The 18,912-nt window shown below is 46.9% G+C and overlaps 3 protein-coding genes and 2 non-coding genes across 7 annotated transcripts; 1 reads left to right on the top strand and 4 right to left on the bottom strand.

The window, feature by feature from the left end:
• Positions 1-1,557: 1,557 nt before the first annotated feature.
• MCCD1 (mitochondrial coiled-coil domain 1) lies at positions 1,558-2,507 on the top strand. The gene is made up of 2 exons (XM_021697217.2): positions 1,558-1,759; positions 2,288-2,507. The coding sequence occupies exons 1-2, from the start codon at positions 1,592-1,594 to the stop codon at positions 2,471-2,473; spliced, it is 354 nt and encodes a 117-aa protein (XP_021552892.1). The 5' UTR covers positions 1,558-1,591; the 3' UTR covers positions 2,474-2,507.
• A 259-nt stretch (positions 2,508-2,766) lies between these two features.
• Positions 2,767-14,930, bottom strand: DDX39B (DExD-box helicase 39B). 3 transcript variants are annotated; one of them, XM_021696884.1, is made up of 11 exons: positions 14,865-14,930; positions 13,287-13,499; positions 12,215-12,342; positions 11,827-11,919; positions 8,223-8,406; positions 7,019-7,137; positions 4,666-4,797; positions 3,832-3,941; positions 3,596-3,740; positions 3,311-3,458; positions 2,767-2,988 (listed from the first exon to the last, which is right to left on the bottom strand). In XM_021696884.1, the coding sequence occupies exons 1-11, from the start codon at positions 14,881-14,883 to the stop codon at positions 2,972-2,974; spliced, it is 1,308 nt and encodes a 435-aa protein (XP_021552559.1). In that variant the 5' UTR covers positions 14,884-14,930; the 3' UTR covers positions 2,767-2,971. The 3 variants fall into 3 exon arrangements, with proteins under 3 accessions (XP_021552559.1, XP_021552560.2, XP_044773290.1); XM_021696885.2 differs by lacking the exon at positions 2,767-2,988 and having other exon boundaries at positions 2,995-3,458; positions 13,287-13,636; XM_044917355.1 differs by lacking the exon at positions 2,767-2,988 and having other exon boundaries at positions 2,995-3,458.
• Positions 8,095-8,171, bottom strand: LOC123325628. Its single transcript, XR_006540559.1, has one exon. It is a non-coding gene; the product is annotated as a small nucleolar RNA SNORD83 (small nucleolar RNA).
• LOC123325627 lies at positions 14,054-14,131 on the bottom strand. The gene has a single exon (XR_006540558.1). It is a non-coding gene; the product is annotated as a small nucleolar RNA SNORD83 (small nucleolar RNA).
• Positions 14,931-16,563: 1,633 nt separating the features above from the next.
• ATP6V1G2 (ATPase H+ transporting V1 subunit G2) lies at positions 16,564-18,899 on the bottom strand. The gene is made up of 3 exons (XM_021697263.1): positions 18,575-18,899; positions 18,204-18,304; positions 16,564-17,693 (listed from the first exon to the last, which is right to left on the bottom strand). Exons 1-3 carry the CDS (start codon positions 18,864-18,866, stop codon positions 17,520-17,522), a joined length of 567 nt encoding a protein of 188 aa, XP_021552938.1. The 5' UTR covers positions 18,867-18,899; the 3' UTR covers positions 16,564-17,519.
• Positions 18,900-18,912: the final 13 nt, after the last annotated feature.

Below are 18,912 nucleotides of genomic sequence, written 5' to 3'. Positions count from 1 at the left end.
AATCTGTTTAACCTTATACTGGATAGTTTCCCACAACCATTAACATTAGCTTGGGCCTCTTATGTTCCAGTAATTAAGACTTTAAGCCATGCATATACTGCAAGTCAAATATGAATTGTGCAAAGACTATCGCTGAGAAACATGAGGAAGCTTCTCTTCCAAAACGTTAACGAAGTTTAGGTTCTTTTTCACTGAAAAGTGAGAACATGTCAGCTAATGAGGAATGTGGGGTGTTTGGCCTCATCTAAAGGTGCTTCAACAACCCCCCCCCCAAGTCTGAGAGCCACTGACCTCCAGGAAGATCACCCTCCCTGGTTCCTGGATCGCCATGCTATAGCAGAGGCCATCTTCCCTCCAAATTCAGCATGATGTCACAAAGATAGTGAGCTGGTTAGCAACTGTCCACTCTCCTGTCATCTTGTTTTCTGAGATACTTTTTCTGAGGGTCTACCTTTTTCCCAGATGATCAAAACTGGGACCATCCACTCCGAGCCACCTCTGCCCACTGGGATGTAGCAGTGCTCTCCAGCCACAGGACATTTCAGGACATACTGCAGGAAGGCCACCTGTACACGAGGCTCACATCACACATTTAAAGCGAGGGCTCACGAGTTCAACAAAGCTTGAAACCTGTTACCAGTGTCACATTCTTTTCAGGAGCCAAGGGTACAATGACACAACAGTGCCCTGAACTAACAGAGAATGCAAACCCCTACAAACATGCAATGCAGACAAGAAGGAATGTCATTATGGGCCAGCGAGAAGAGAAAAAAAACGGAAATAAAGGGATAATCAATACTTGAGCCAGGTCAATGGCTGAGCTTTCAAGTCAGGTGGACCTGGACATGAATCCTCCAGGCTTTTCCACCATCCAGCTATGGACCTCGAGTCCTGAATGAAACCCTTCTGAGCCAGTTTCCTACACACCAGCAACGTAACTTGTACCTTGCAGAATTGAGAAATAAGAAAAGACATAGTGCTAAGAAAAACAGACACTAAGACGTAGACTGGGCACCAGTGCTTTTTTTTTTTTTTTTAAGATTTTATTTATATGACAGAGAAAGACACAGAGAGGGAACACAAGCAGGGGGAGTGGGAAAGGGAGAAGCAGGCTTCCTGCTGAGCAGGGAGCCCGATGCGGGGCTTGATCCCAGGACTCTGGGATCACGACCTGATTAACGACTGAGCCACCCAGGCGCCCCTGGGCACCAGTCTTCTAAAGCAAGTTCTGCCTGGGGCACCTGGGTGCCTCTGTTGGTTAAGCATCTGCCTTCAGCTCAGGTCATGATCCCAGGATCCTGGGAAGGAGCCCCATGTCTGGCTTCCTGCTCAGCGGGGAACCTACTTCTCCCTCTCCCCCCTGCTCTTGCTCTAAAATAAATAAAATCTTTAAAAATAAAAAGTTCTGCCTCAACTCGCAGAACTTTTTCACATCAGGAAGACTCTGTCTGGGGCCAGGTTGGGAGGGAGGTAAAGGTAGGGGCAGGGCCCGGGGCAGGGCCAGTCACTGAAGCGAGGCCAAGGCCTGGAAGGAAGGAGCCAGTTCCTGGTGGCTGTTGGGCAGTTCAGACAGCTTGCTGCTACACCAGCCATGGTACTCCCTCTGCCCTGGCTCTCATGTTGCTGCCGTCGCCTCCTCCTGCCTTCCTGGCCCCTGGCCCCCCATGGCTCCTGGAGGTGCTGCTCCCAGAGCCCCAAGGCAAGCACAGAAGAGCCGACCAGCTCCACATGCAGTGGGAAGATCAAGTCATCCCCAAGGGTAAGTGGCACCAAGAGCGGGGGATGTGGGTAGGGGGGAGGAGGGGGTAGTAATCCCTTTAATCTTGTGTCACAGGCCTGCTCCAAGTAGATACCCCCCCCAACCCCAGAGCTCTTGGCCTAGTTCCAACTCCTAGATCCCCAGCACCTTCCCCACCCCCACCCCTCTCTAGACCTTAGGGCTCCCTCTTCCCACAGCCCTCCCTCCCTGCAGAGTCCATGAAGTCCTTGGACAGGAATTTCCCCTCACCTAACAGTTAATTATTTCTTAGTGGGGGGAGGGACAGCCAGTCCTCTCCTCTCCATATCCTCCCTTGTACAAGGAGTCCAGTTATAACCCCTGAGCAGCAAACTGCCCCCCCAAGGGTCTTATGCCTAAGACCAGAAGCCACCTTGGCTTCACAGTACAGATGACCTTAATACAACAGGGTTTAAAGATTTAAACTTGAGAGGCAGAATGCCTGACTTCCAGCAAGCCTCAGCCCCCTGCCTGGGCTGATGCTCCCTCCCCTCTGCCCCCCTCACTCAGGGTCCCAGGCCCCGCCCCACAGCTGAGCTGGCCCAAGCCGAGGAGTTGTTGGAGCAGCAGCTGGAGCTGTACCAGGCCCTACTGGAAGGGCAAGAAGGGGCTTGGGAAGCCCAGGCCCTGGTGCTCAAGATCCAGAAGCTGAAGGAACAGATGAGGAGACACCGAGAGAGCCTAGGAGACGCCTAAGCTTTCCACCAGTTCCCACTTTACCTTCTAACACTGGAAACACTACATACCATCCACACTGGGCCTCTGGGTCAGAAACATCCCAGCCCCTCCCAGGCCACTAAGAAAAATGTAAGTAGCAAGGAGCCACGGCCTCTGCATTCTTAGTCACATCGCCCTCCCCTCGCCCCTCCCCACTGACCTGGGCCCCACAGAAGGGCACACAGTCTTTATGGGAATATACACTGAATCATGGCCTAACCTCACCCTAAATCCAATAAATGGATGGAGCACTTACAGACACCACAGACACATACGTTTTTTAGTTTTGTTAAAAAAAATTCAGACAATTCAGGAAATACGGGTTTAGGAATGGTGGTGATGCAAAAGGGGGGAAGCCATGGGGTGGGGGTGGGGGCTGTCAGGGTAGGTGGCAGTAGTGTCTCCTTCACCCCATGCCTGCTGTCATCTCCTGAAGAGGGACAGACCGTCGCGTTCCAAAATGGGTGGGTGAGTCCTCTACCGCGTCTGTTCAACTGGAGGGAAAACATGGCACAATTAGGACAAGACATGGAAAAGGCAGGGCTGACAGAAACACCACCCACCCCCATACATGCAGAGATCTGTACTTTGTGGGTGCAGAGGATAGTTGGGGGTGGGGAAAGATAGTTTGTCAAGAGAAAGAGACCTACAGGTCAACTAAACATCCCAACAGGGGCATCAAGATCAGGGGCACACAAACTTGCCAAGTGCCTCTTACGCACCAGAAACTTTATGTACATGAGATTCAAGACAAACACACTAGGGAACGAAGAGACTGAAGAGTTGAGAAGCCAGTTTCCTGAGATCCATACTCACTGTAGGAGGAAATGTCTATCTCATCAGGCAGCTCACTAATATTGACTTCAAAGCGATCCTGCACATCATTGAGGATCTTGGCATCATTTTCATCCGACACAAACGTGATGGCCAAGCCCTTGGTGCCAAACCGACCTGCTCGGGCCACCTGGAAGGAGACAGAGGGTAGCACTGGGAAGACCCCAAAGTAGAAGACACCCAAAGGAGGGATGAGAAAGGTAGAAGACACAGAAAATCAGGCAGCAGGAGGGGACAGTGAGATGCCCATGTAGGTGTGGAGCTTACCCGATGCAGGTAGGTGTCGGAATCCTCAGGCATGTCATAGTTGAAGGCAATGTTCACCCGCTCAATATCCATGCCTCGGCCAAATAGGTTGGTAGCCACAAGAATTCGTCGTTGAAAATCTTTAAATTGCTGATACCGAGAAAGCCTTTGTGAAATTAGAAAAATGTTGAGTCCCTTCTCTCAATGGTCTCTTTTCCTTCCCAAGGACAAAAAACATCTTTCCACCTCTGACTCACCTCTCCTCCTGGGGCATCCCTCGGTGGATGGCAATGGCTGGGAAGTTCTGCTCCACCAGGAGCTGGGCCAAGGCAATGCAACGCTGCACAGACTTCACAAAGATCACCACCTGGGTGTGTGACAGGCGATGTGGGTACATGTGGGATATGTGAGAGATTATGTGCGAGAAGAGTGTTCAGTAACTACACTCTTCCAAAGAAATTCCTCCTAATCCCCATCACATATTCCTCTTCTGTTCTAAATACAACTTAGCCTTTCTTACTCAGCTCTGATTTTTCCTGAGCAGACATGCTGCAGAGAAGGTACAGAGAATAGTAACCAAAACTACCAGGTATGTTAGGAGACAAGAGGCTAATGGTAAAAATGAGCAAGTGCTAAAAAGTAAAACTAAAGTCTGGAAAGATCTTGACAAGTATTTCCTGCTCATCAGAAACACGCATAAGCAACCTACCTTTAAGTTTTTGGTGCAAATAAACCACCCAACAGATTAGGTTATGGAACACTTCTTCTCGGTAAATAGCATGAGAAAAAACAAATTTAAGAACCTAGCAAACCCAAGATATTTTGGAACTTTTACCAGCTTATGAAATCCCCTCTTCTTTATTGAGCTTCTTCTTTACTAAACACCTGGCTGTGACAGCCATGGAACAGAAAAGCAGCTCTCACCCTGTTTAAATTCTCATTTAAAAGAATTTCACTTAAAAGGCAATTTCTCCACCATTCTCGAGAAGCTCTAATCACATATGTCATGTCCTCAATAAAAGGGTACTTAACCAGGTTTCTGCTACAGTTGGAGACATGCTCATCCCCCTACTGGACCTTGAACAACTGACCTGATTGAACTCAAGGACATCGAGAAGGTCAAAGAGCTTCCGGTTCTTCTCGTTGTCCTTCAGTTTCACGTAGTACTGCTGCAACCCATGCAGCGTCAGCTTCGTCTCATCATCCACGAAGATCTCCATTGGCGGGGGGGGGGGTTAAACGTGGGGGGGTGGAGGAACTTATCTCCAATACACCCCATGGGGGGATGGGGAGAAGAGAAGACTGAAAACCCCACCACACCCCCAAAAATACCCCCATTTTAATGTGGTCTCTTCCACATTAGCTCTAATTTCCCTCCTACCAGATGAGTTTTAAGACTGCCCAACCTCAAACTGTCATGGGAAGGGAACTTTGCAGGGAGGAAAAGGAGCAGTGAGACCACCCAATGGCAAGAAGCCATTACCTCAAAGTGAGGTGGCAGAAGAAAGAAAACAATGGGAGATGATCCCCAAAGGGAGAATGTGATCCAAACGCCTGGGAATTGATGGGACAGGGTGACTCAAGGTCAGAGTAACTCCACCACAGCTGGTTGTAAAAATATAGGGGGAAGACAGGGATTGCTCCATTTGAGTATTCTCTCAACTAAGAGAATCAGGGGGCGCCTGGGTGGCTCAGTGGGTTAAGCGTCTGCCTTCAGCTCAGGTCATGATCTCAGGGTCCTTGGATCAAGCCCCACGTCAGGCTCCCTCCTCAGTGGGGAGTCTGCTTCTCCCTCCCCCTCTGCCCCACCACCTGCTTGTGCACTCTCTCTCTCAAATAAATCTTTAAAAAAATAAAAAAAACCCACTAAGAGAATCAGATCCACATCAGGAGGGTACGTATCTGTTAAGATCAGAATGCTACAATGGATGGTCTCAAAAATGGCATGAAAGAGAAGCAAAAGTTACTCAAGATGAGTAACAACTTGCCCTCAGACCACAAGGGAATTGTTTAGATGGCACCCACTGGACTCTGAACTGAGAGTCAAACCAACTATAGTGTTACAGGGACGGTACCAATAAATGGTGTTAAAAAACAAAATTCAGAGCAGCAGATACACATTCATCTTAAAAAACACACACACACACACACAAAACCCTTGAAGGGGAGGAAGTAGCATAAAAAAATATAAATTGACACAAGACTCAACTCCTGAGTCCAAGTTTCCTAGCACTCTTCACTAACCTGGGGACGTAATTAATATGAACACCCAGGGTCCAAGATTTCAGGAAAGGATGTGTGGCACGGGAGAAAACCAGAAGCCCAATCCCAGAAAGCAGGGTAGCAAAGGCAGGCTTTTCAAAAAGAAGTTCCATGGCCTCCTTCAAATTTAATCCTAGCCCCAAGTATAGCTAAAAATAGTTAACACCCCATGGGAAAGAGCAGTACAGGATGGGGAAAGAACACACTGCACTGTTTATACAACAGGCCCCATCTAGCCCCAAACCCTAACACCCACCTAGTTACATCCAAGTGGAGCTCCTCACTTTACCTTTCTCATATCCCTCTCCTTTGAGTATTAAAAAATTGTTTTAAAAAGGAAAAAAAAAATCTACCCCCCCTTTCAGGACACCCCTCCCCCCAACACATATGGGGGGAAACGGGGAGCACGGCACGCCTTGGATTCAGGAAAAAAACCGGGAACGGAAAAAGAGGCTGGTTTGGTCCTCAGCTTCCTGGTCAGGTTTCCCCGCGGCCTCCGCTGCCGCCATCCACCGCTGGGTGCCGTCTGCATTTCCCCCGCCGCTCCACGGTGCTTCTCCGCTGCCGGCTCACATCAACCGAGATTCCAGATGGGTGCGAGGAGGTATGGACAGGAAGGAGTAAGGGATCGGGGACTGAGGTGCCAAAGGCCCCCACCCCTGGAGGTGGGGAGGGAGCGGATTCATTTGTGCTGTTTGCTCTTCTTTTGGACATGCCCTGCCATCTGTCTGTCCCTCTCTTGCTCTCCTGCCACCGGAAAAGTTATGAGTTTTGGGGAGCAGAAGGCTCCAACTGTCTGCTCGATGCCACCTTGAGGGTGCGTGGCTGTAAAGGGGTGTGTAGGAGACGATGGGTGGGTGGTAGGGCAGAAAATTCTGCCCTCCCCCAAAAAGGAAGAAGAGGTTCAAAAATGCTGATGGGGGGGGGGGGGGGGAAAGGTCGAACACTACCCGCTCTCAAGTTAACCCGACCAAGTCTTCCGGAGTTTCCCTGGCGCCCGCGCAGACCCTAACACTAGCTGTCTCTGCCTCTGTGTGTCTCTTCAAGGAGTCATCACTCCCAGATGGGCACGTGCCCCCTTCTTGGCACTTGAAGGACAAAGGGAGTCTGGAGGAAGAGGGTGCGGAAGGGGAGGAGGCAGTGGGCGGGGAGTGGAGGGAGAGAAGGTAGAAGGGTATTTACGTCTTGCATGAACTTGCGGCAGACGGGACGGATCTCTTTGCTCAAGGTAGCACTGAACATCATGACCTGCTTCTCATGGGGGGTCATGCGAAAAATTTCCTGGACATCCCGACGCATGTCTACAAGAAAAAGGAAAAAAATCATAGGAGAAAAGCAGCATGTATCAGACAAAAACCAGAGACTGCCTCCCCAACAAGGTGAAGACTGCTGGAAATGGGTAAGCAAGATTCATTTCACAGAAAGATTGGTCTCAGATACTCTATTCATTTGAACCACCATAAAATCACATCCATTGCAGTAACACCATGGAAATAACACACAACGGAATTTGAAATAAAGACTTGAGATCAGGTTAACCCGATTCCACTTTTGTGTTTTAACCAAGGAAGAAGATAACGAAATCCCAAATCTCACAATTATGATATGGAGATGAAACCCACTGCAGAGGCTCACAAGCCTAAAACCCTTGAGAAATGCTTTACAAGGCCCTTCTCCCTACTTTCTCCCCATGCCCCAGCTATCTACAAATACTGCACACCTAATTACATTCTAGCTGTCAGAGTCCATTCCACGCTTCCTCTGGATCACACTTTCTATCCAGCCAGGCAAGTGAGATCTCTACCTCAAGCCCACCTTATAGCTCACCATCTGTAATAGCCAAAGATCATCTGAAATGACTTATCCCTGGGGCTATGTCCATCCCCATTCTCTCATTTATTAAATGTGAGTTCTTACAGTTTTTCTTTCTTGTGGCATACTGGACTACAGAAAATCCCATAAACTCTCCACATTAATCCTGAGGTCTAAAGATCTATTCAGCTATAAATTCAGATATATGCTGTGCAGGGGATGCCAAAGAGTAAACAATCTTCCTCCTTCAGTTTATTATCTCCCCAAACACCCAGCATAAAAACCTATGAAGGAAAGAATATTGGTGTGACTGATGTCTAAGATCAGCAAAGCCACTCCTCTCAAAGACAAAGAAACCTCCATCACAGAAAGGAAGGACAAAACACTGTTCCCCTTGATCACCATGGTTGCTTAAAAAGCCTAACAAAAACCGAGAGGGGAGCCAGAGCCATCAGTCATGGGTGATAGATTAAGAGTCGTCCTGGCACTGAAGTGCTCCTGTATCAAATAAACATCATTTGGCTCTGAAGGGCAACTCCCAGATCACTAGCCCCATCCCAGCGCTGCCACTCACCGAGCTGTTCAAGCATCTTATCACATTCATCCAAGATAAAGTGTTTAATGTGTTTGAGATTGAGGCTCTTATTTCGAGCCAGGGCGAGGATGCGGCCAGGGGTCCCCACAACAATATGCGGGCAGTTCTTCTTCAGCACCTCTTCATCCTTCTTGATAGACAGACCACCAAAAAACACCGCGACCTGTATTAACCAAGGAGAAAACAGTGTCTCACAAGGAAGGAAAGAGTCCAATCTCCCCACAGTTCCCTTCCTTTCAATTTAAACGAATTCTTAGAACATTTCACAGCTAGAAGGAACATCAAAGGTCACCCAATCTAAAATTCTTATGTTCCCCAGACACTGAAGAAACAAAAGTGACTTGCCCAAAGTCATGTGACTAATCAGGGCAGTGAGGACTAGCGTTTTCTTCTGACTTAATCTAATAATCTTCCTTCCCCTGGTGCTATGGCCAGACTTCACTCTAAGAATGAGGACAGCAAGGGGCGCCTGGCTGGCTCAGTCAGTAGACCACATGACTCCTGATTTCAGGGTTTGAGTTTGAGCCCCACATTGGGTGTAAATTATAAATAAATAAACCCTAAAAACAAAAGGATAACAAGAAATAGTAATCACCAGACTGCAGAGTGCCACACAACGCTCATGGAATATCAAGTTTTCCTAACTAAACTCAGATCTTTTTTTTTCTCTTTCTTTCTTCCTGCTTTCTCTCTCTCTTTTTTCAAGTAGGCTCCATGCCCAGTGTGGAGCCCAATGCAGGGTGTGAACTCACGACCCAGAAATCAAGACCTGAACCAAGATCAAGAGTCGGACGCTCAACTGAATGAGCCCCCCAGGTATGCCTCTGAAAATTTTTAAACACCTTTTTGAACAAACCCTATGAAATTACTGATTCAAGGTAAACGTATTACTCCATATTAAAAACATTAAGGAAAAATTTGTTGTGGATGTAAGCCTTAATACAGTATCAAATGACACCAGAAACTGCTTTCTACTTTCAGAAAGAAAGATCAATCACAGGATCACACTGTCAGAATAAACCTAAAATCACTAATTATGGGACAACAAAATTTGCAACAGAACAGGAGATACACAGCGTATCAACTCAAGAATTCTTGCCAAAAATGTTTAACTTCAATTAGCTGAGCTTTCAAATATTATTTCTGTTAAAGGAAATACGGAAAGAAAACAACTTAAACAACACTGTAAGGGAGTAAAACCAGACAAATCTAGATGTAGGATATTCTGTAGAACTAGCCCAACCTCAAACAAGTCACTATAGCACAATTTTAAACAAAATAAAAGGTCATGACGATTTATATTTGATCTTAACACCAAGAATATTCTGTTTTGAGGCACAGTTGAAAGAGCATGCAACTCTTGATCTCCGGGTCGTGAGCTTGAGCCCCACCCTGGGTGTGGAGATTACTAAAAAAAAAAAAAAAAAAAAAAAAAAAAATTAAAAAAAAAAACTCCCTTGGGGCGCCTGGGTGGCTCAGTCATTCAGCAACTGCCTTCGGCTCAGGTCGTGATCCCAAGGTCCTGGGATCGAGCCCCGCATCAGGCTCCCTGCTTGGCGGGAAGCCTGCTTCTCCCTCTCCCCTCCCCCTGCTTGTGTTCTCTCTCTTGCTGTCTAATAAATAAATAAAATCTTTAAAAAAAAAAATCCTCTTTTAAGCAGCATAAACTGGTAAGTTGGACCTATAGAGGAGGAAATGCAATCCTCGCTCACTAATGAGCCAGCAATAAATGTTTCAACAGTCAGAACAACGGAAACTGTTTTCTGGTTTTCAACTTTTTAGAATCAACCAGCAGCAAGACCACCTGGTGGAAGGACAATGATACTGACAATGTAAGAAGATAAATACGCGTAATACACATACACACCCAGGGCATTTAAATTATTTTTAAAGATTTAAAATTAATTTTCATATAACAAAAGAATAATATAAACTGTCTGATCTTTCATGAAAAGAAGTAAAAAAGACCCGGAATTTGATAAAATGAGAGAACAGTGCCTAATACTTGGTGTCACAGAACCATTAGGGAAAAAAAGGTTAACAATTGATTAACTTCTGTGAGGTGCGATCAGAGATGAGAACAAAAATCTTTTCATTATGAGGCCTTTTAAATTAATCCAGCATGTTTACCCCACTCAGATACTGCTATTACTACTTTGGTTTTTAAGACTACTTTTCTTTTTCTAATTGACATATAACATATTATTTGTTTCAGGGATAGAGGTCTGTGATTCATCAGTGAAGACTACTTTTAAGGGGCGCCTGGGTGGCTCAATTGGTTAGGCGTCTGCCTTCGGCTCAGGTCATGATCCCGGAGTCCTGGAATCAAGCCCCACATTGGGCTCCTTGCTCGGTGGGGAGCCTGCTTCTCCCTCTTGCATTCCCCCTGCTTGTACTTTCTCGCTTGCTCTAATAAATAAATAAAATCACTAAAAAAAAAAAAAGACTACTTTTAGTTTAAGACTACTTTAGTTTAAGGGCGCCTGGGTGGCTCAGTCGTTAAGTGTTTGCCTTCGGCTCGGGTCCTGGGCTCCCTGCTCAGCGGGAAGCCTGCTTCTCCCTCTCCTACTCCCCCCTGCTTGTGTTCCCTCTCTTGCTTTGTCTGTCAAATAAATAAAATCTTTTTTTTTTTAAAAAAAGGACTACTTTAGTTTAGCTCAGTTAAGCATCTGACCTCCACTCAGGTTGGGATTGAGCCCCACATGTGGGCTCCCTCTGCCCACCCCCCACACCCTGGCTCATGCGTGCTCCCTCAAATAAATACAATCTCTTAAAAAAAAAAAAAGTGACTATTTTTACATCAGGGCTAGGACTCAACACGTAAAGTAATGAGTAACAGGAGAAAATAGCAACAATCCAAACAAAAGTACTGTTCTTCACCACATCCTAGCCAGGAGAGTAGAAAGTTATACACATCAGTGCTTCTCAAACTCCAATTACCTGGAGATCTTGTTAGAATGCATATTCATACTCAGTAGGTCTTGGGTGGTACCCACATAATCTGCATTTCCATCAAGCTTCCAAATGATGCTGTAACTATGGGTTTGGGAACCACACTATGAAAATCAAGGTTATATATGGAAAACAACCCAAGCCTATTCTGTTGTGGCCCCCAAACATCTTCCGATTTTCTACCATTTTAAAGAATCCTCAAAAATCACACACCACACTAGAGGTATTTTGGAGCTCTCAGCCTTCTCTTGCCACAGACCCTAAAATTCTCAAACTGTCAACCACAGCACAGTGAAATAAAAGTCAATATGAATAAGTAGTTAACAAAAGTGTGGTATCATGATAAGCATCCTCCGTAGACCATTCATGCAGTCTCCTGCTGCACAGCTATATTAACACGAGGTAACCTAATGCTTCTCCAAAATTAGAATATAAGCAAACATCTCAGAAATTACAATGTATTCAAGTGATCCCTATAACATACATCTCTTGCACACCAAAGTTTACAGAAACTTACTAGCTATTACATGTAATTTAACAACTGTGGACATGAAGACTGCTGGTCTACAAGTCTTCAATGCCTTCAACACCCCACACCCTCACCCTCCCAGGTCTCTTTACCCTGGCTTACCTTGACATTGGGCATGTATTTAGAGAAGCGCTCATACTCCTTGCTGATCTGAAAAGCCAACTCCCGAGTGTGACACATCACCAGCACAGACACCTGGGGGGTGGGGGGGGAGTAGATGGAGACAAACAGTTTAGCCCTTTACTATGCCCTCTGGGGAAGCAAATGGTCACAAAAGCACATCTGGCAGATCATAAATGACTTCAACTCTGCAATCTAAACCGTTAACCCCATGCTTACTATGTAATATCCCCCATAACCATCAAAGGTGACAGAGGCCATCTTAGCAACAAACACTCATGGCTCCGAATGCATCACATGGCTAAGACAAAACACCCTTCTCGAATATTTCTAACCAAAATGTCTTCCACAGCACTCTCCCCTAGTGTACCTGTCCAGTAACTGGCTCCAGCTGTTGCAGTGTGGCCAGCACAAACACTGCTGTCTTCCCCATGCCTGACTTGGCCTGGCATAGGACATCCATTCCCAGAATGGCCTGAGGGATGCACTCATGCTGAACTAGAAGGCGGAGAAAAAAGATAAATTAGACTTCAGTCTCCAGATAACTCCACCTTTTTTCCACCCTGCCAAACCCATTTCTCACCGTTCAATTCTTAAATGGTTATCAATTCCCAGACCCTTTCTACCTCTCTTCTCCCCCAAACTCATCCCAAAAGCAGACCTTCCTAGTTCTTTCTCACTTTAGCCTCTGACTCCAGTGCCCCCTCCTCCATCCTGCTAAAAACCCTCTTGCACCTACCAACAGCTCACCTTTAATGTTTCTGACTGTCCCTATTTTTCCTTAATCTGTAACAATCCATGACATGTGAGTGCCTGCCTCAGGCCATTTCTCCAACTTAGCTTGCCATGCTTTAGGCCACATAACCCTGCAACTCTGAAGGGCTTGGTAGCTGACCCAGAAGCCACCCACTTTAGATCAGCCATTAAGGTTTCCAGAGACCAGAGCTGGCCAACAGAGAGGGACTTAAGGTCCAACCAGCTCCTCTCTGGAAATTCAAAATTAGAAACCTAAATGACAAAATTAAAAACAAGTAGACAAAAAGAAAAACCAGTCACAAAAACAAATGGCAGACCTCTGAGTCACTTTTTTTTTTTTTAAGATTTTATTTATTTATATGACAGAGAGAGAGAGAGAGAGCGCAAGTAGGCAGAGTGGCAGGCAGAGGGACAGGGAGAAGCAAGTTCCCTGCTGAGCAGGGAGCCTGATGTGGGGCTGGATCCCAGGACCCTGGGATCATGACCTGAGTCAAAGGCAGTCGCTTAACCAACTGAGCCACCCAGGTGCCCCTTTAAGTCACTTTTCATGTCACTAGCTTCTCATGTTATCATGTATGAAAAACCCATCTATATAAATCTTTCCTACTGCTAAAACAGTTTTTGATCCTTTATCTCCTGATCTAGCCTAAGTAAGTATGTACGACTTGAGAGACTGTTTAATTTACCTTCTGATGGATGCTCAAAGCCACAGTCAACAATGGCCCGGAGCAACTCTGGCTTCAGCAGGAAGTCACGAAAGCCAGAGCTGTGGATGGAGACATAGGAGCCCTTGACATCCTTCTTGGCAGGGGCCTCAGCCCCATCTCCCCCAGCTGCTGTCTCCACCTCATCTTCTTCATAGTCCAAGAGCTCATTGTCCACATCGTTCTCTGCCATAACTGGGCCAGCAGGGGGAGAAGGGGAGGGGTCTCTGGATGGTTTCACGCAGAATAAGTGAAAACAAGGAAGGAGAGTGGGGGCTTGAACAACAGTTTAAAAAAAAAACACACACACACCCTAGTTTGTGATAGAAGAGCTAGGAAAAAAACAGATGGAAGACTTATTAGTCATGAGCAGAGCCTTCACCACCTCTCTTCCATCCCCACACACTACCCCCTTTCCCTAAACTGTGACACCTTTATCTGAAAAAAAAAAAAAAAACTAATAGGAACACAAAACATAAAAGCAAAAACAAACATAACACAGTGGTCCCAGGTGAAGTGGTTAAGACAAATCCCCAACAAGATTAGGATCAGAGTAGCATAAACCAGGAAGTAGGAAGGGGAGAACCAGCATATGAATTCCTGATCTGTAAGTAACAATAATGAAGAAAACAAAAAATGAAAAGCAAAATATGACAAGGGAGTGCAGAACGGAGATGACAAGATAAAAATGAATCCTGAAAAATCCTCAAAGGAACTCTGTGCTTTCCCTATAATCTCCCTAACAAAGCAGCCATCAGTCAAGGGTGATAGATTAAGGTCATCATTGCGCAAAGCGCTCACTTCTCAAAATAAAAACATCATGTGGCTGCCATCCACCTCCCACTCCTCAGTAACCTCCTTCTGGCGCTTAATCCCTGTGTAATTGATGGGGGAGGGGGGGAGTATAAGAGGAATGGCTCGGTCAGAAGTATTCATCTCTTCCCCATACAACGAGAAAGAAAATAACGGATACACTCGCTACAGCTTTAACAGAAACTTTAGCAAAGGGTCTCACAACACCCTTGCGTTACTCCTCACGTGAGACTCCCTTCCGATAATCACACAATGACACCATGCATAAACATTTGGGAAATGTCCCAAATAAAGGTTGGTAAGTCCAGCTGAGAAAAGTCCAACTAGGCCCAGAAGCCGGCCCCTCCTCCTATTCCCACCTTGGGCCATGAAGAGGACCCAGAGAGGAGAGGGAAGGTGAAAAGAGCCCCGCCCTCCGCAAATGCCCAGGACCAAAGGACACCTAGAGCCGCCTCTCACCATCGCTAGGGCCTCCGATAAACGAGGAGCGCAGCTAAGGAGCAGGGAGCAAAAGGAACACAACGGCGCTGGGGCCACCATCTTGGATTGGGCCCCCTTGCATCCCTACCTCTACCCCCCCCCGAAACTCTAAGAGCTCTGAAAAGGAAAGCAAGCAATAGAAATAATGACCCAACTAGGCCCCAGGGACCCGACCATAGCCTGTGCAAGCGGTATCAGGAGTCCATGGGACAGGATGACCGCAAAGAAATGCAGATGGAGGCGGATGATACCAAGGCCAAAGCTTACCTGAGCAAGGCGAGCGCATATGGCGGCGGCAACAGCGACGAAGGAGGGACTCTGCCTTCACTTCCGGTTCTCGGCTTCCCTCTTACCCGGGACTCCCGCCTTCTCGCCTGCCAGCGCGCAGGCGCAAGAGACCGGAAGAAGATCCTTCCAAACTCAATAGTTCCGTGCGCGCTGGGGTTGCCTTTAAAAAATGCCTGTGTGAAAAAAAAAATTTTTTTAAGCCACTTCTAACTCCTCCGCTACTGCAAATAACAAAAGGCATAAAGGAAACTAGCATCATCTCCCACTGTTACCTTTTTTCTATTGTCCTCGTCTACTCCACGTCCCTCACCTCTTCCCTTAGTTTCTTGCCGGGCAGGTCTTCTCTCTGGGCACCCCTCCGTAGGCGCCCCGCTCGGCGGAACAGGATGGAGGGGGCTGGGAGTTCGCACGGGGTCCTTGGCCGGGTAGTCAAGGTGACCCGAGGGCGTCAGGAGCTAGTCTGACCCCAGCTGAGGGGAAGGAATGATCCTGAGCCGTGCTCACGGGTCCTCCTCTTACCCTTTCCCCAGTGGTGGAGACGGTGGGCGGCATTTGCCTCAAATAATGTGGGCCGATGTAGTTGATGCCCCAAGGACCCCGAGGCTGATGGGCAGGAAATTCGAGGCAGGAATGTGTTCTGAATCCACTGAGTGAGGGACGGGGCGGTCTAGATTCTGACTCAAGTGTTGAAGATAAATGGTGGGACTTGAGGGTTACACAACATCCCATAAGTATTGTTAATTCGAGCAGACTGTCTTAGCCCCGCTTCCAGCAGCCCCATTGTTCAGCTTGAATTTTTTCCTGAATGAAACCTTTGACACCCCAGTCTTTGATAGGCCTCAGAAGTCAGACGTGATGTCAACAAAAATGATAGCAAACGTTTGGCTCTTTACCTGTTACCGCAGTTAACCGTTTGACACTTAAGGAATAGATACCATTATTCCCATTCTATAACAAGCAAACAAATAAAGCAACATGTCCAAAGTAACAAAGCTAGTACGTGACAGAGCCAGGATACAAATATATTTTATTCTCTATTGTATCCGCCTCCCTGCTTAAAGAGTCTGGTTAATAATTACACTGTGGATTATCTCATTGGTTCAAGTCTTTGGCTTGGTGAAGCAGGGATTGTTTTCTGTGGCCAAGAGAAATAACAGTGATCCAAGGATGGTGTCATAGAAGGACAGTTTTTCCGACTCTAAGTATCCCAAGTTTTGGGGCACCGGGGTGGCTCATTCTGTTAAGCGTCTGCTTCGGCTCACGTCATGATCTCCAGGTCCTGGGATCAAGCCCCGCATCAGGCTCCCTGCTCAGCAAGGAGCCTGCTTCTCCCTCTCCCTTTGCCCCTCCCCCCATGTTCTCTTTCACTCTGCTCTCTCTCGAAAATAAATAAATAATCTTGAAAAGAACAAGAAAGCAAGATAAGGAACAAAAAGTGCTTGTTCCTACACTGCAGCTTTTCTCTATAGTTGCCATCTATAGTTCTCAGGTTCCCAACGAGTAACCCCACCTTTGTTTCTCACTTTAGAGAAATAATAACACACTAGTTCCTTTTGTTTTTCCAACAAGTTTCAAAGAACAGCCCTTTGGGGTGTTTGGGGAATACATAAATAAAAAACAAGAGAGTGACTGAAAATGAGAAATGATGAAGCAAAAGGAAGCTGCTTCGACACACCAGTTGATTTGCCCATAGTTTTTTTATTGACACTTTTTCATTGTTACAAGGGAAAGGTGTTCAAGATGTAGAAAGGAAAGCCATGCATACAACGGAACATAGCATCACTTTAGATCTCAGGAAGCAGTGAGCATCTGATGGGTCTTCGGGGAAATCGGAAAAGGGGGAATCCAATAAAGGGAAAGACCAACTTAGAAACAAAAAGAAAGACTAAGAAATTCAACATCTTCCTGGAATCACAGTAGAGAGGCTAAACGAGGTCTTCATTACTTTTCAGGGATCATAAAGCTCTGGGGAAAGAGAGGTGGGAAGAACTAATTCTTCAGAGAATTACTAGGTTCACAGAATGAATGAGTAGAATTGGAGAACCGTTGACGAATGTGAGGAAACAGCTGTGTTTAGGATTTGGCAGGTGGGCAGGGAGCGGTAATAATACCATAAAGCTACCATTTATTGAATCACAGCTACTAGATGCCAGAAACCACACTAGGCTCTTTACAGAGTGATTCCTAATCATTGCAGCAACCCTATAAGGTAGGTATTATTATCATCATCATCATTTTAGTCCCGTAGAGGAGGACATTGAACTAGGGGTTAAGTAGCTTGTCCTGTCCCAGCAAGTGGCAGGGTTGGGAAAGGGACTTCAGCCTGCCAGGCTCTGAAGCCAAAGTGTTTTTCACATCCCTACTTCTCCATGATACAAATTTCAAAGAGGGGTCGGGTGAGAGTGACTTGGGAGTTTTCAAGGTCCCAGTGAAGGTTAAAGAACAATAAGGAGATTCAGATCTGAACAGGAGAACTTCTAAATTTCACAGAATTATTGGATCTTGCCCCTAGAATTTCCAGGGAATGGAGAGCAAGTGGGAAAGAAGCAGCGAAGATGGTGGGAGGTAATTTTGATTGGGGGATTTCTTTGAGGAAGGGAACTGGAAGGGAACAGTTAGGCCCTACGGTGGATCCTAGACAGCAATCCGGTAGTTGGGGTGGACCTGGGGCCTGACGTCGCAGACCATGCCAAGAAGTTGGGCCAGGACGCGTTCTCGGTTTCTCTGCTGGGAGCTCTGCATGCCCTGCACTTGGCGTCTTGTAGCCTGTTCCACCTCAGCCGACAAGTTCCCCTGGGAGCCCATGGCCTGGGGGGATTGGGAAAGGGATGGAAGAGAGAAAGGCAAAAGCAGAAACAGAGAAAGAAGGGTCCAGGCAGGTGGAGAGAAAGATCCTGGAGCAAGGCCAGGAAGAAAACCCCTTGCCAAAACTACCCCCATCCCATGGAAATATCCAGACACCAAAGAAAGCAACACAATTCCCTTTCCTTTGGGACTTGACATGCAACTTCATCCTAAAACAGACTATAAAATCCCCACTACCTCACTACACCTGATCATAAAACTCTGCCTTCTACCCCAAATGACATCATACTCCACGTAGACGGTGGCAATTCCCCCCACAAGCTGTATAAGTCTTTCAAAACTCTCAGATTCTCTTCCTTATCACACATCTTTATCAATAACGTGGTCCCTCCTAAGGGTCCCCTTCAGCCCTTTACCACCTTATTTTCTTGTAGAGTCACACTGTCCACACCTTATCAGATACACCCACCACTTTGCACCCTGGGGTCCCATCTCAACTCTCCCACTACTCACCGCCTGCTGCTTGCTCTGGAATTCCTGCTCTCGCTCTCTACGGTACTGCTCCACCTCCATTTGTGCCTCCTCCTTTGCCTGCTTCAGACGCCGGGCCTTCCCTGGAAGCAGAAGAAAGGGCAGGGGGTGGGGGTAGACCCCCTCACAATATGTGATAGTAGTGGTTATTCCTTTCCAGAAAGTTTTTCTGCCTTCTCTCAGCCAACCAGGTGCTAGATTCTAACACCCACCCATTTCTTCCCTCCTAATCAGCCATCCCAGCCCCAGCTTTCTCCCCACCAGCCTTGGATTTTCCCAGGGACTCGAATGTTTGCTGTCCCCCCACCCCAATTTTCTTTCCAGACTCCTAAGGGAGAGAAGAGGAGACTCACTCTTTCTGGCATCTGCCACCTTCTCAGCCGCCCGCTTCTCAGCTTGCAGGAGCTGCTGGATACCCTGGGACTGACTGGCCATTTCTGTCGTTATTGCTGATGCTCTTTCAGATGCTACCAAGGTACCAGATGGCTCCCCCCACCCCACCCCCAACACACACACACATACACCGCCTACTTCTCCTCTTCCACCAGCTCCTTGCTGCAATCCTCCACCAACCCTGGGTCTTAGTGCTTCCCTTTTCCGCTCAGCCTCCTGCACCAGGTGTCTCCCCCAAACTGATCCTCCCATTGATGGCTGGTCTCTTCTCCCACGTCTACACTGGCAGTACCCAGAA

Source organism: Neomonachus schauinslandi, chromosome 8, assembly GCF_002201575.2.
Source record: "Neomonachus schauinslandi chromosome 8, ASM220157v2, whole genome shotgun sequence".
Lineage (NCBI taxonomy): Eukaryota > Metazoa > Chordata > Mammalia > Carnivora > Phocidae > Neomonachus > Neomonachus schauinslandi.
This window is presented reverse-complemented; position numbering and strand designations above follow the sequence as displayed.